The sequence below is a fragment of the Megascapheus bottae genome, chromosome 6 (genome assembly GCF_031878675.1).
Source record: "Megascapheus bottae isolate mThoBot1 chromosome 6, mThoBot2.hap1, whole genome shotgun sequence".
NCBI classification, from domain to species: Eukaryota; Metazoa; Chordata; class Mammalia; order Rodentia; family Geomyidae; genus Megascapheus; species Megascapheus bottae.
In genome coordinates, this window is record NC_143514.1 from 42117909 (window position 1) to 42135153 (window position 17245).

A 17245-nucleotide genomic window follows, 5' to 3' on the forward strand; every position below is an offset into this window, starting at 1 on the left:
CACCATTCAACTAATGTGAATGTATGAATAGGTATACAAGCAAAACCTCTTCTAGAAGTTAAAAAGCCTGTCAATTGCTGGTTGACAGGAGTTCCCTCTCCAGATCTCCACCAGCTTGTGATGTACCTGTCGTTACATCATAACCAGCACCTAATAACCCTGCCATTCTTAACAAATGTCTGAAATCAAATGCATGAATTTTATTCCAAAGACTCTTGTTTCTGCTCAAGAGGGTTTTGTAAGAATGTACTTCTGAGACAAGCACAATGAAGGACCCCAAGCCAGGCAGAAACACCTGTGTTTATTTTGTTTTTCCCATCTGCAAGGTGTGGCCTGTATAGGAAGGCACTTCCATGCACGTGTACCCACCCCATCTCCATCGAAGGCGGCCCCAAAATCATGCTCTCCTGATTTCATCGTCTCCACCAGGTCAGCTGCATAGGTGAGGTTGGGGTCAGGGTGGTGACCTCCAAAGTCTTCCAGGGGGACACAGTTAACAGCTGAGTTTGCAGGGGCTCCGAGTTCTTCACAGAGAATCTTCTTGACATATGGCCCCACAACTACATAAAGCACCAAGTGAAAAATAGGAGAAAATAAGAAGAGTGCTATGACAACAGTGGGACTGCAAACTGTACTGAGAGGCCGGTGCAGAGTGAGCGGATTCCATACAAGGGAGAATCCTCACTACCTAGAACTTTCGAAAATTATTGTAAAACAAATTGTTGTATTCTCAAGTGAGAAAAATCCCTCAGTTCTGGTTCACAGTCATGGTTGCTGTCTCCACTGGGGTAGGTCACACAAGTAACCCACAGAGGAAGAAAGGAGGGAGACAGGCATGTTATTGTTCCCTGAATGGAATCCTCAGCTTCTCTTCTAAGGAGAAGGAGCATGAGGTGGAGAGTGGGGATGGGTAGTGCTCAGGAGCATGTATACCACAGCTAGAAAAATGCCTACTCCCCTCAAATCCACAGCAGTGCGGCATTCACTAAGACTGCGAGTGATCTACAGGGGAACAGGCAGCATCCACAGTAACAGTTGCACGGGACTCAAAACCTGAGGCTTAATGTGGAAACATGACCTTTGCGCTACCTTATCACAACAAGTGATAAGGTCCATTGGATTTTTGCCTCTGAATTGATTGCAAAATAACTGCTGAAACCATCAGAGCCTCGAGAAGAAGGCTGTAAGGGTCCATGATCCCCAGAGTAGAAAGCACCTGCCTGCTTCTGAGAAGAGAGGATGGAAAAGTGGCAAGTCCATACCTCCATGCATGGCATCTATACGGATCTTCAGTCGGTTTGGACCAGAAAGCAGCTCTTTCAGTGCATTGAAATCAAAGATGTTTCTTAGCATCGTGGCATAAGCTTCCACTGAATCTACAATTTCCACTGTGAGAACAAGCAACAATGAAAGAATGAAAGATGAAGAGTATTTAGAAATAGTAAACAGTGGAATAATTCTATTGATATAAAACACAATCATTTTTAAAAGGGTTGTAGGCTAATGGGGAGAACCCATGACAAGACAAAGTTAAAACATGGGTTTCACTGCTAACCATGAGACCTTCACTTTATTAACACAAGTAAATGCATAAATATTAGTCCATCAATTATTGCAATACCTGACATTCAACAAAATGTCAATTTAACCACAGCTACTTTTGTAGAGCATTTCAATACAGCCCAAACCATCATCTGATTTTACTGAGTATTGGGGCAGGAGGAAAACTGAAATCCCCAGTTTGAGAATCATTCACACTGAGTCTGAGTCCTGTTTTTACCTTTCACTAAATCTGTGACCTAGAGTCCATCACTTAACCTCTCTTGGCCTTTGTTTCCTCCTCTGTAAATAGTGAACAGACAGTACTCCCCTCCCAGGGCTATTGTGAGAATAAATGGAAGAACACATGGAAAGAGCATGGGGCACAGGAAGAGCTCAACAACAGTAATCTCCCAGTCTCCTAGTCAAAGCCACTTTGTTTTGGGGTTGTGTGTGTGTGTGTGTGTGTGTGCATGTGTACACATGTACAGGACCTGGGACTTGAACTTGGGGCATGAGTGCCTGTCCCTGAGCTTCTTTTTATGCTCAGGGCTAGTGCTCTACCACTTGAGCCACAGTTCCACCTCTGGCTTTTTGGAAAGTTTACTGGAGATAAGCATCCTGCTTGGGATGACTGTAAACCATGATCCTCAGACCTCAGCTTCCTCAGTAGCTAGGATTACAGGTGTGAACCATTGGCGCCCTATAAGGCCATTTGGTTTACCTGTGTGGAAATGAACCCTTGGAAAGTTTGGGAATAAGTTACCTAATCTCACAAATTCAGAGCACTCAGCTCTCTAGACTGGTGACACCTAATTCCAGACCTACTCATTAATTAATACATGTAAAACTCAGTGTCTACCATCTTTCCAAAGCAGGAGAGCCACTTTAATAAAATCATGAAGAGAAAATTGCTCAAATCTGAATAGAGATAAACAGGAAGAAGAAACAACCATGCCTGTGAAGGGCTTGAATTTGTTTTCCAAATCAAACTGCTGCTTTCCCAAAACGCCAAGGTCTACATTCAGGTCAGGGCAAATTGCATATTCCTCAATTGTCTTGCTGATTTGGAAAATTTTATCAGTGATTGCTTCTGGAGCAGGACCTGGAAATCAAACAGTAAACAATGAGCTTTTCTGTATGGTTCACCTGAAAGTAGAAAAAAAAATTCAAAGTTTAGGATTCTTCTTCCCTAACACATTGACCATTACTTCACGCAGGCAGCAGAGCAACAGGATTTTTCTAACAGGAAGTATCATGGTAGTGTTCCTATTCGGGTACAATGGAAGGAGAAGCATTTCACTGCCATCAAAAAGAAGCCATGACCCCTTGCAAAGGAGGAGAGTGGGAACCCTGGCCCCCAAAGCCTCAGGTAAATGCCTTGGTTTATCAAAGTCAATATAAAAACTGCCTGTTCTCAAGAAAACAGTCAAGTCACCTCCATTGGAAATATTGAACTTGATTCCAAAATCTCCATTAGGTCCTCCGGGGTTGTGGCTGGCTGTTAGGATGATCCCACCAATGGCTTTGATTTTTCTAATGATACAAGATACAGCAGGAGTGGAGAGGATCCCGTTCTGTCCAATAACCAGGCGACCAATCTAGAAGAGACCCAGAACACATACTTGAACATCCCACAAATCCAGAGTCATCCCATGGAAATACCAGTGCAGTAAGAAAATGGATAAAACCAAATATTGTTTAACCAGAAAAGATTTTTCTCTAATGAACATCTAAGTTCTGGCTGTCTCCACCATGTTCCGGAAATAGAATCAGTATTGTTGAACAAAGACATTCCTTCAGATAGGTTTGGGGACTTTGTAGTTTGAGAACAGTGTGTGGTCTGGGGGACTGCAAGACTCTGGCAAGAAAGCAGTGCATTTTCATAACAGAGTTTTTCCAGATCTGGCTCGTAATTTAGATATAGTAAAGAACCGTGAGAAGACCCACATTTTTATTCAACACAGTCATACTTTCAACCCACAATGGGAAAATGTTATAGGTTGGGCTAGTTAAAAAGGATCTGACCCAAAGAGAAAGCTTTTGTAATATAAGATTCTTTAAAACTAAATAGATCAAACCTTATATAAATCATCATCTCTAAGGCACATTATAAATGTAGCAATCCAATCAACTTTTATTTTCCATGCAGTGGGACAACAGCTTGGGTTTGTGTGCATTGCTCACCTCCCTCCATCTCTCACAGATGTTATCAGTCTGCCTCTTCCTTTGCTACGACAGTGATTTACACCTGTTTCACCATAACCCAGGTTGCACATTTTGTCAATTATTCTAACTTGGAGAAGATGGGACTGCTATATCAAAAAGACTTATAATTTTGGAGTTTCGCCCTCTCCTACATTCTCCTTTCTGAGAGAAGACAGGAATAGGAATATTTAAATTTTTTTCCATTAGTTATTTATTTTGGCCCCTTTGCCCCCAAGATAAATATGGCTAAAGAAATGATTTGATGGTGGAAGATGTGTTTCTAATATGGAAAAATGCCACTAGAGAGCCAGGAGGGTGGCACACATTTGTGATCCTGACTACATGTGAGGTGTAGGCAGAATTAGGAGTCCTTGCCTCGCTCTGACAAAGGTCAATGAAACCTTGTCTCAAAGATTGCATGTTTTCTCTCACATGTGGAAGCTAAAATTAGTTTATAAATAGGTAAGTAAACACATTGGGTGGAATGCAAGTATACACAAATATATAAACTGAAATATAATAGATTCAAGGGAGAACATAGTATAATTCCTTAGAAAGGCAAAATCATAATTCAACAAAATAAACACCAGGAAATGGGTACTTGAAAGGCATGAGATGGGATGGGGGGTGGATGAATAAAGAGAAGAGGAGAGAATGTAGTCAAAAACTCCTATGAAATTAAAAAATATGCACACAATTAAAAAAAGAGTGAGGGACCGGGTGGGTTGGGAGTGATGGGTGAGAATGTTGGAAGGAGTGACATTGACCAAGACACATTGTATTCATAAACTGCTTAGCTGAATGACCACTCCTTTGTACAGCTTCTTAAGATAATAAAAATACAAATAAAATGGAAAGTAAAAAATAATTTGCAAAAGAAAAACAGAAACAAAGGGATTGAGGCATAGATCAAATGATAGCATGACTGCTAAACGTGCACTAAGTCCTGGATTCAATCTACCACACACAGACACACACACACACACACACACACACACACACTCTGCCATGAGATATTTGGACACATAATGCCATTAGACATCTGGATTTCCTGTAGAATGTTTTTCTGGAACTGTTATATTTGCCACCACCCCCACCTTCAATACAGGTCACTGGAAACTAGACATCTTTTATTAATCCCTCCTTCCCTACTACCAAAAATCTCCCAGAAAAAAAAAAAAGTGGTTTACTCCCATCACCTCTGGGCTCCCATGCGTCCATCACTGAACAATTTTGGTTGCAGCTGCCCTAAGGTATTAGCTATATCCTGCCTTCCCCAGAAAGAGGTAACCAGCAGGATAGGTGCTCTGTAGGCTCTGTTTTAGGCTAGAGAAAACAATAGATGATACAGAATCAATAGTGATGGTTAGTACTGAGCTACCATAGCGCTTTGTACATCTCATAACACCATTCTTATAATTGTTGCTCCCACGGTCCACTGCCAGAGTTGGTATGGTCCTTCCCATTCTCTCCCTCTTGAACCATCAAACCCCAACAGCATGGAAGGGACAGTGTTGGAAAATGACAAGGTCACACAGCAAGTTAGTCATACTGGAAAAGGCACTGAAATCCTTTGACTTGATTCTGTGGGAATAGAGATTGGTAATTCCAGAGGTGGCCATTTAATCAACCAGAAGAACTGGTTAGTAATCCGACAACTGTGTGTGGGGGAGAAGAGGCTGCGCTGCCCAAATCACTCCTTCATTTTGTAATTTCTTATGGTGAGATCTGTAGTAGAGGGAATTATGCCACAGGGAAATAGAATAAAGGAAGCTAAGAGAAGTAACTTCTCTCTGTTGTGCCCAAGAGGAGTTACATTTGGTCAATGTATTTCCTTCTTTCAGGACAGCTTTCTACAAATCTACATCAGGACTATTTATAGCTCAATCTAACATAGGGGAGGTTTTACTCCACATCATCTTCCTTCCCTTAAAGATGCCCAGACCACGGTAACAGCTCCTAACACAATCTTCTATCAGACCCTTCCCTGCTTTACCAGGTTGAATCCATTTTACCTAATCTGGCCCACCCAGCTCATCTTTCTAAATAAAACCCTGTGTCGCTCTTCTCAAAAATCTACCTGATACATGTGTTACTTTCAGGATGCACCTAAAGAAATGAAAGCCAGACTTAAGGCACTCACATGCGAACATTCACAGCAGTATTGTAATAGTCCAAAGGGGTAGCAACCCAAACATCCTTCATCAGACGAATGGCTAAACAAAATATTGCACAGACACAAAACGGAATTACATGAGAAAGAAATCCATTTAGAAGATGTTGCACACAGAGTTGATGAGTGGGAACATGAAGTAGAGATAAAATAGGTTTTAAAAGGGAAAGGAATCTTGTCACATGCTACAATATGGAGGAACCCTGAGCATATTATGCTGAGTGAAATCAGCTGCTCACACAAAGACAAATACTGCAGGATTCCATTTGCATGAGGTATCTGAACAGTCAAAATAGTAGAAACAGAAAGGACAGCGATGGTTCCCAGAGACTCAGAGGAGGAAGAAATGGGGAACTGCTATTCAGTGAGTGTAGAGTTTCAGTTTGACAAGATGAAAAAGTTCTCTAGATCTGCTGCACAACAACGTGAGTACAGTTAAAGCAGCTGAACTGTATAGGCTGTGGTTAGTATCATAAACTATGTTCTTCCTACAATTAGTTTGGCTTATAAATCTGTTACTGTATCCAAATATGGCATAGACATGGTTGTACCTGGAAGGACTTATGTAGAATATTCTTTTTAAAACTCAAAAAGAGAATAAAATTCTTATCCATGAATAAAACTTGAAGACTTTAACAAGACGAGGGGCAAGGGTGGGGGTAGGGAAATGGGAACCAAGACCTGAGAAAGAGTATCAATGTATGTGAAGTAATGCACCTTCTATCTGGTGAATATAATGTAACCCCTTCCATTAATTACAATAAAAAATATGAAAAGAAAACTTGAAGACTTTATTCTCAGAGAAATAAGCCAGACACTTAAGGGCAAGTCTTGGATAATACCACTTAGAAGAGAGTCCTACAAAGGCAAATTAAGAGGAACAGAAAGTAGAATTGATGTGACCAGAGACTGGAGGGAGAAAGAACAGGGAGATATTATTTATTGGGAATGGCATTTCTGTTCAGGATGATTTAATATTTGTGGAGATGGATAGTGAGGATGGCTTACCCAACACTCAAATTGTAATGAACACTGCTGAACTGAAAATGGTTAAAATTCTGAGTGTGATGTTATATGTATGCTCCCTTCCCTAGCTCTTGAGTTTGCCAAGGTTGCCCCAGCCTTCTCTCTCATCACTCCTTCCCTCCTAACTCTCATGTTGTTCCCAAATGAGGACTTTGCTGTCACCTGCAGTCAGGCAGTCCAGAAACAAGCATGGCAAGAAGCAAGGTTTTCAATTTTCCTCCTAATTGAAAATAGGACATGGTGCTTTCATGTCTCATTAAAAAAAAATCCAGCCCAATTTCTTTATTTTGCTGGTCACACACATGGTTCTTCTCTCAGTTTTAAATTTCCTTCCAAGTTCAAAGCTCTGGGAACTGAGTGAGACTCCAGTATTCTAAATGGAGCCCACTGGTGATAATTATTGAGTACATTAAAATGTCCTGTAAAAGTAGACAGCTCTATGCAAATAAGAACAAAAAGAAATTTCTAATGAAAGCAAATTACATTCAATAAATGCACCAGATTAAAAGTATATTAAAAAGAGAAAATAAAATGTTCTCTATTTAGTTCAGCCTGAAAGCCCTCACGCACTGGTCCCTGAGCAGAGTGGGTGAGGTTAGGGGAGAAGAACACTGCCTTTTGTCCAAATCTGTGGCAATACTTTATTTTTTTCTTAGATTCCTGCCTTGTAGTGCCTACAACAAAGAGGCTATTTAAATAGAACATAGGATATGTTAGAAAAAGAAAAAACTAAACCTTTAAGAATTCCAAAGGTTGTATTTTTTAAAATCGGGTTTACATGTTGTATCAATCCACTAAATGTTTCAAGTAATTCAGATGGACAGCATGACTACTTTAGATGCAATCCAATTTTTTTAATAAGGAATGTCCTTGAAAAGACACAGTCCTCACAAATAGGCAGTTACCATACTAGTCAATTATTTTCACGGAAATGCATTATTTAGCAAAACTTCAGATAGTAAATCTGAGCAAGCCTATAGGGTCTGCCTGAATTACATATTCCAACCACCTCATCCACATCCTTCCACCCCACACACAAAAAAAATGAAATGAAGCCAAATATATCATAGCAAAGTGGACAGTGTATCAGATCCACTCAACAATCTAGATGTATGCGGAGAAATAATGTTCCATTTGTCCCTCTCAAAAGATTAAAAGCATCTTAATATCGTTCCCTGTGCAGCCCTCCTTAAAGATGAAATTTACGGCATGTCACATTTTATCTTAAAAATGTGGTATGCTTCATAATAATTTCATATTTGGGTGCTTTATCAGCAATTTTAACACGAGAAGCATTCAGATTCTGAAACCTCAAAGGAAACTTCATATTCGAGCCAATGAATCACTAGCATGTTTAAGTTTAATTTGGTGAGATTTTTTTTTAATTTGGCTTTTTATAAACACCTGCTTGTCATATTATTGAGGTAAGCTGAAAATGAACACCCAACACATTTGGTTGTAATGCTAAATTTTATGTTCTCAGAATCTGAATCTTTTAAAATTTATAGGTACTAAAGGACTGTGTGCTGAAAATTCTTGCTAAGCATTATCTAAAACACTAAAAATCTATCTTTGGTCCCACAAAGGAATCTGCAGAGCAGGGCCAGCAGCGTACCGATGCTCACTCCTATAATTCAGTGGGCTATACAAGTTGTTGTATCAAGATCAATGTATCCTGGTGCAATATTCCTTCTGATTTGCTTAATAATCCAACCAACATGTTTTTCTCATGATGCAGAGTTCTAGTGAGCTTGCTTATATGCTAGTCTTAGAGAAACTGTTATCTCATCCTGCTGCACCAACTCACCACGCACTGGGCTACTTTGTGTTCAGGGTCATTATAAGCAGATCCCTCTGTAACAAGTCCTCTTGAAAGGCTCACACCTAAAAATTTCCAGTCCCCTCCTAGCACTTGTGCATGTCTACCAGGATTCCTAAACCAACAACACACTGTTTGTTTTCCTGTTTGACAAATGACTAAATTTCAAGAAGGAAGCCAAGGAAAGTACACCATATTTCCTCTTTTCACCATTCCGGACAGCTCTCTTACATAGGAAAGGATGCCCCTGCAAGCCAGCTGGAAAGCAGACATAAAAGCTTAAGGCAGGGAATATGCTATACATGTTGAAAAAGCAAGTGGTACTTTGCAAACAACAGGAACAGAGCACAATACACTTACGTTCCCAGATAATGCTAGTGTATGTTCACAACATTCAACTGCTGAAGTCACAATGAAACCTAAGTGGGTGTTAGTAGAATTGAGTTGTAGACTACATACACATCTTTGAATATTTGTATCCTGCTGCACAATGAAGAGGTTATTTGGAGAGCCAAAGATAAAAGAATTCTGATTGTATACCAACCCCATTGGCAGCTGCCATCTGCACTATTGTTTCTATTGCTGATTTGTTAAAGTACCGCCCATCTCCACCGACCACCAGTGATGATCCCTGACGATCTTTTAGGTCTATGGAAAAGAACAGACTCTGGATGAAATTCTCCAGATAACATGGCTTTGCTTCAAAATCGTAAGTTTTCTTTCGTAGTCCACTTGTTCCTGGTTTCTGGTCATGGTAAGGAGCTGTAGCAAAAGTCAACAGAGGGAGAGGACCTTCTTCCATTTTCCTGTATTTCCCAGAAATCCATTCTTCAAAATCACTCATTTTTCATTTCCACCACTTGGCTCCAGGATGCAGCTGAGACTCCCCCAAATAGTCTGTCCAACACGAAGTCGCCACGGTGTCGTCTGAGTAAACTAGCATAGAGGTTTTGCCTACATGATCTCTCTCAGTGAGAAAGCTTGGTTAATTCCATGTGGCTTTTTGTCCCACATGAAAAACTTACGAACCATACACCCACATACAGCCATGCACAAAGTAAATCTTCAAAGCTGTTTTGGTGGGGATACTTCTGCCCACACAACCATGCTAGATATTCTTCAATTATTTTTGTCTCATCTCCCTGTTAGGACAGAAAGAGCTCCAAGAGTATTGCCAGTTCCAGACTTCAGTTACAGTCACCAAAGACTGCCAGACTCCACTCCCAGACAGAGCGGCTGCAGTCCCCCAAGGAGCAGGTTAGTGAACAAGACAGCAGGTGCGTCTCTCACTGTCCCTGCCACCTCTTAAACTGGAGTCAGCCTCTGGGCATTGAGCACTGAGAAGGCCATATGCAGCTAAAGTTGCTCTATGCCATCCAGCAAGCTAAAGGTCAAGCTTAAAATGGAAGTGAGGGATCTCATTTCTGTTGGTTTCCTTATTTCACTCATTTCAATACCCGAAGGTCTTTTTATTTCCGACATACAATCCCAGGTAGTAGGTGAAAAACAATCATTTAACAGAACAGATTTATTTAATAGCCACCAAAGAATAGTGCTGGGTATATAGCTCAGTGGGGAAGAGAATATTCCAGTCTCTTCATAAGCAAAAGATATACAGCTTGTGCAAGGTCTCAGGGGAGGGAGGGTGTCAAAACTCACAGCTTAAACCAAATTAACCAATAATAGTCAAGTCAGGAAGAAGAGATATGTACAAACATCTTGAATGACCAACAGCTTATCCTTTCCCTCAGATTCACCAAGAAAATGTGATAAGGATCTATCAAATCTTTGAGAAATATAAGAACAAGAGCAGAGGTGAAAGAGATGAAAGATATGTTTTTCTGAGTACATAAGGTTATTATTTAACCATGATAGGAATATAATATTCTTTTTTTGCCAGTCCTGGGGCTTGAATTCAGAATCTGGATAGTGTCCTTGGGCTTTCTCAAGGCTAGAGCTCTACCACTTAAGCCATAGCATCACTTCTGGCTTTTTCTGTGTATGTGGTACTGAGGAATCGAACCAGGGTCTTCGTGCATGCTAGGCAAGCACTCTACCACTAGGCCAAACTCCTGGCCCCCTAAGATTCATTTTTAAAAGTATTCTTCAAAGAAAATTTTCTCAGTTTTAAACACATCTGACTTTTAAGAAAACCATTTTAGAGAAGCAGTTTGTCTTTTGTATTTCTGAAAGCAAACATGCTTAAAACATTTCACCAAACTAAATGTATTATACAATTTTATTTGATTTTTGAGATTTTTTTTTCTTTTTTTGGTCAGTCATGGGCTTAAACTCCGAGCTTGGATGCTATCCCTGAGCTTTATTGCTCAAGACTAGCACTCTACCACTTTGAGCCACAGTTCTACTTCTGGTTGGTTAAGAATCTCATGGACTTTCCTGCCTAGAATGGCTTTGAACCATGATCCTCAGATCCTAGCCTTCTGAATAGCTAGGATAACAGGTGTAAACCACCAGGGCCCAGCTGAGATTTTCTTAATGATCCATTTTTTATAGACAGATGTGTTCTGTACTTGGTCTAGCTGTCAATTCAGAAGCTCTGTTGTCGGGTAGATTGGCCTAGTGGTAGAGTGCTTGCCTAGCATGCACAAACACCTGGGTTCCATTCCTTGGTACCACATACATAGAAAAGCTGGAAATGGTGCTGTGGCTCAAGTGGTAGAGCAATAGCTTTGAAGAATGCCAAAGGGCAGTGCTCAGACCTTAAGTTCAGTCCCCAGCACTGGCAAAAAAGAAGAAGCAGAAGAAGCAGAAGAAGCAGAAGAAGCAGAAGAAGCAGAAGAAGCAGAAGAAGCAGAAGAAAAGAAGAAGAAGAAGAAGAAGAAGAAGAAGAAGAAGAAGAAGAAGAAGAAGAAGAAGAAGAAGAAGAGGAGGAGGAGGAGGAGGAGGAGGAAGAGGAGGAAGAGGAGGAGGAGGAGGAGGAGGAGGCAGCAGCAGCAGCAGCTACAGCTGCTCAAGCAGTAACATGCCTGCTTAATAAGGTCAAGGTCCTGAATTCAATCCCCAGTGCTAAAAGGACAGGAAAAGAAAAGAAATGGGAAAAAAAAATCCATTGTAATTGGACCACCAGTGGTTCACACCTATAATCCTAGCTATTCAGGAGACTGAAACATAAGGATCAAGGTTCAAAACTAGCCCAAGTAGAAAAACCTGAGAGATTCCATCCCAATTAACTAGAGGAGGAGTAGGGGAGGGGAAGATGTGACAACACGAGGCCCTGAGTTCAATCCCTAATACCAACAAAAACAGAAATAGTAGTTCTATTGTCAATATTTAGAGCTTGTTAAAAGTGCTTAAAAAGTAAACCAGGACTAGTCACACCCCATGTCTGGAGAGTGACATGCACCAAAGAACCATTAAAAAAAAAAAAAAAAAGAGTGAGAGCTTCCTCAAACCAAAATCTGAGTGTTTTTCTACTAATAATGTCAATTAAGATCTGCCAGTACAGGTGGCTAACTGCCTATCTTATCTGAGGGAGCAGCACCCTGTTTCCTGGGGCTTGCTTTGCATAGGACCTGAAGAACTAACAAAGAGAAAGCAGGACACAGCTCATGTGCAGGAAATTCCTCAAGTCATAAAAAATTCACACCACTATTCAATGAAAAACAACTACTCAATTAAAAAGCAATCAGACAAAAAAAAAAACCTAAATTTTTACAGTTTATATTAGGTTGGGGTGCTTAGTGAGTTTTCAAAAGGAAAATTCCTTAGAAATGAATTTTAAAAAAGCAAGCTTACATTATTATAGCCATAGTTTTTCAACTTAACTGCAAATGCATTTTTTAATTTGTAATTTTGAAGTTGTGCGCCAAGTTTCCTCTCATTTTACACAAGCTTGCCAATGTGTCAATAAGAGTTCCAAATTTATGAAATATTATTCCAATAATCTCTTCATTGGAATAACACAGCAAACAACCATGTAATTGTTATGTTTTCGTAATGAGATCTCCAAGACCCAAGAGAAATTTGGGGGCGCTTGGGCACAAAAGGGTTCCAACACCCCCCACCAAGGCTTCTCATCACATTCTAGCATGTTCTCTGCTGGTGGTCTGCTACTCTTGGGTAAAGCTCTTTCTTAAGCTGGAACTATGAGAGCATTGCTTTGACCAGCTGCATATGTCTGGCCTGGTGTTTGTCAATACACAAACCAAAACCAGAAGGATGTTCATTCTGACTGTAGAAACGCTTCTATTCTAAAACTGGGCCTGAGTCATAATTTTATGGACACTATAGAACTCAACCCCATATAAAAATATTACCAGAAGCAGCAATGTTAGATGGGCTGTGAAGTATGGTAAAAAAGAAAAGGCATTAAAAATATTAAGCTTCCTGAGACAGGGGGACTAACTGGGGCTGCTATTAAGAAACTCATTTGTTTCAGCTCTCCAGCAAAGGTTAAACTTCATCTTCAGAAGCGTTGCTGTCGAGCATAGCAAACCCAATTTGGTCTAATGAATTCGCCTGCATTGCCAGTACTCCTTCACAATGACACAAATTACACTGAAACCATATGGGGAATGTAAGGATTACTCCCTTCAGACAAGGAACTTTCATACTGGTCTTGGGCCCAATCAATTTCCCAATGGCAGAGTTATGAACCTCTTCGTTTCCAGCCTCACAAAGATGTGGCTTCCATTCTTACCAGAAAGGATTCCTTCCTACTGGATGCAGCAAGAACTACAGACCATCCATTCTCCCCCTTCCCATCCTCCTTTTCTCCTCTCCCTTGTTTCTCTCTTCCTCCTTCCTAGCTCTCCTCCTTTTGCTTTTCTTGTGTGTGTAATCCTAACTACTGAGCAAGTAGTTACTACTTTACTGAACTAAGCCTGTAAAATTTAATTCCCACCCATGGAAACAGGTAATCCACTCTGGGAACATCTAGTGATATGCCCAGCACACTGTAGCTTGTCAGTAAGTCTTAGCCCTCGACTTTTACCCCTCCATGCCTCTCAAGCAGGATCTTAATACCTGCTTCACAAGAAGACAAAGACTGTGGTTAAAGACTGTTACCTTACGGAATATGTCAGGACCAAGCCTCTGTCAGATAGATGACTCGTGATCTCCCTCCCCCGCCCCCCTTTTTGAAGGACAGCAGGGACAGAAACACATGTAAGTGAGAAGTTTGGTTCTCAAGAAGTTTACGTTAAGAGAGGGGTCATCATGGTGTGGTGACCTGGGGACGGCTCTGGAGGTCCATTTACACAGCAGTGACTTTGGAGTGGTGACAAGGACGAGGCTCCAGGAAGGAGTCAGTTGACACAAGACTATGCAAACACATGTTCCATGAGAAGGTTGATTTTGTAGGTAGCAGGAAATGATAGGGATGTTTAAGCAGGATGTTCACACACCAGTACCACTTTGGAAACCAACTGGCTGATAGTGGTGCACTGAATAGCTGGCAGGAAGGACTGGAGAAAAGCCTAAATACAGCTAGTGCAAAGTATTCCTTCCTTAGCTGGGCTGGAGTGAGTCTTGGTGAATGTGATTTGGTGCTGGCCTCCTATATTCATCTTGGAGGTTCTGTCCATTTTGAGAGCTCATTTTTTCTCATCCCTCACAGACTCCCTGAAGAGTTGCTTTCCTCTGCCCTTGTCCTCTACTCATTCTCTTCTCTGACAACTGTCCTGCCCCCTATCTCACAAAAGTGGAGTGTTGGGGTCATGTTTCTACAAGAGGACCCTAATTCTGGGCCATCATCCCCAAGGGCAGACACTTGATCCAAGCTGTTCTTGGAATCTAGAACTGCGACTCAAAAGGTATACCAAGTCAAATCCTGTTAGCCCTGCGGCCAGAAAGACAAGCAAACTTGGGGTGTTCTGGGAGGCAAGAAGAGTCAGGTCAGAAACATATCCACAGAACTGTTACCAACAGCCAGATGACACATGAGGATACAAGAAAGATGAGTGAGATGTGTCTTGGGATCATTTATACATCTCTAAAGGTTCTGGCATTGATAAATAGGAAGAATCAGAAATGAATTCAGAAGAGAATCAAGCAGAAAATAGGTTAGATGAATCTTTTGAAGCTGGTGGAGGTCTAGATTCGTCACACATAAGAAGAATGAAGTGGCATGTTCTGTGAATACAAGTCACTCAAGAATCACTGAGGCACAGTGTTTGGACTGGAGGGCTCCACACCCAGACCCCTGGTCAAAATGCACCTCACCCAGCTGACAATGTCATACCCATTCAGCCAGAAAGAGAAATCCCAATCTCTTCAAGTGAGCCAATGAATGTCTTCTTTTAAAGTGAACATTTTAAAAATAGATTCAGAATTAAGTACAAAGATGCCTAAGTTTATCTCCTATAAAACAGATATAAGAAATCAAGTTACTGTGTAAGTTGAGTATATCTGAAATGTTCAAATGTATTTAGATCTGGGATTTTTTTCTGGATTCTGGAGTTTCTGCATATCTATACTTAATATCTTGGGGATGGAACTGAATTCTACATAAAATGAATTTATGTAGCATATGCTTCAATTTTACAAAGCAGGAAGGTAATTTCATGCAGTCTTTTTAGTGTGCTTGTGGTTTTGACCATGACCTGTCCTAAAGTCAGGTGTGGAATTTTCCATGTCAAGTCAAAAAAAATTCAAACCCCCGGGGCGGGGCATTTTAGACTTCTAGGTAAGATAGGGAGAATGACAGTTCAAAGCCAGCCCAGATAAAAAGGTTTGGGAGGTCCCTTGTCAATCAATAGCTTGACACAGTGGTGTGTGACTATCATCTTACTTCAAGGGAGTCACAATCTAGGTATGCAGTGAGACCCTATCTAAAATAACAACCATAACAAAACACAGTGGACAAAAAGGACTAGTGGCCTGACTCAGTGGTATAGTACCTGCATAGTAAATGAGAGGCTCCAAGTGCAAATCCCAATACTGCCCAAGGAAGTAACAAAAAAGAAAAAAATTATGATTCAAGTTTATCTTGTAATTGTCACAATAACACATGCTTGAGTAACCTATTTAAAATTGTGATTTTAACACTAAATGAGAGTACTTCACCAAAATTATAAACATCAGCAGAACTTGGAATGTACTATAAGTTCAACTCATGACTCTAAGGACAAACTGACAGCACTCAAACCTCATCTGTAAAAACAGGGATGGTGGCCCTTTCTATTTCACGTATAGTAATGATTGGAAAAGATAATACAGCTGGTATGCAACTTGGAGGATTGGTTCCAGGATACAAAATCTGCAGATGCTCAAATCTCTTATATAAAACTGATGGATGATTTCCATTGTCACCAATCCACAGCATCATTCCAAATGCTTTAAGTTTCCTCTAGACTACTTTAATGTCTGATGCAATGTCAAATCAATGCTATGCAAACAGTTGTTATATTCTATTGTTTTACTAGTAATGACAACAACAAAATAAGAGCCTTCACATATTCAGTACAGAGGTAACTCCTTTTTTTTTTTTTTAACACTATTTCCTTCTGTGCTGGCCTGAATGTGGCAATACAGAACCTGAGAACACGGAGTACAGGCTATATAAACACAACACCCCAACAACTGGGCTTGTACAGTACACCCTTCACAAGAACCTGCTGTTACCACTACAGTTCACACAAGAAGAACTTGAATTCACAGTCATGTTACACGAAGAATTTGTGTGTGTGTGTGTGTGTGTGTGTGTGTGTGTGTGTGTGTGTGTGTCTGTCTGTCTGTCTGTCTGTCTGTCTTGGCTCAGGGCCTTGAACTCAGGGCCTGAACTCTGTCCCTAAGCTTTTGTTCTCAAAGCTGCATACTACCACTTAAGCCACAGCTTTATTTTTGGCTTTTTGGTAGTTAACTGGATAAGAGCCTCATGGAGTCTCCTGCCTCCTGAGTAGCTATGATTACAGATATAAGCCACCACTGGCAGCCAGCTCCACACAAAAGATTTTGAAAGAAAATGAACATTCGATTTCTAAGTTTCAAATACTCCTAAGAGCATGATTAAAATGAGTTCATAAATAAAAGTATATACACAAAAACTCAACTTAGGCTGGCATGTGAGTCCTCAGGAGGACAAACGCCAAGCAGATGTGCAGAGACAAACAGATGAGAGACAGCAGCTGCCTGGGCTTCGCTCGCATCAGCCTCTGGGAGCTCTCTGAGGGTAGCTGCCTGCCCAACCTAGCCTTGGCTTCCGGGAGCCCCCACCTCATGGAGCCAGCCTGCTTGGCACTCACTAGGCTTCTGTTCCTTGCTAACACCTACCCCTCTTGACTGCTGATGGAAGCGCTATTGTGCTGACTCCTGTTTGCCAGTTCTGTGTCAGCTTCCCCCTGCAGACAGGCTGAAGAGAAGAATCCCCTTCCCTTCTCCTGTGACTTCTGAAGAAAACAGCAGGAAAAAAAATTTTTTTAAAAGGGGGGAAGATAAAAAGGGTTTGTGTAGGATTTTGTAAAGAGCTGTGTGCTCAGAAGGAAGAGAAGGTATGCACATCATTCATTCTCTATCTCCTT

The 17245-nt window shown here is 40.9% G+C and overlaps 1 protein-coding gene across 1 annotated transcript in view; it reads right to left on the reverse strand.

Annotated features, from left to right (window-relative positions):
• Positions 1-17245, reverse strand: part of Pgm1 (phosphoglucomutase 1) — a 52255-nt gene that overhangs the window by 20192 nt on the left and 14818 nt on the right. The window contains exons 2-5 of the mRNA XM_090334686.1: positions 2978-3140; positions 2498-2644; positions 1263-1388; positions 370-560 (exon numbers count right to left, since the gene is read on the reverse strand). Coding sequence (XP_090190812.1) covers positions 370-560; positions 1263-1388; positions 2498-2644; positions 2978-3140 — 627 coding nt within the window. The remainder of the gene's footprint in view (positions 1-369; positions 561-1262; positions 1389-2497; positions 2645-2977; positions 3141-17245) is intronic.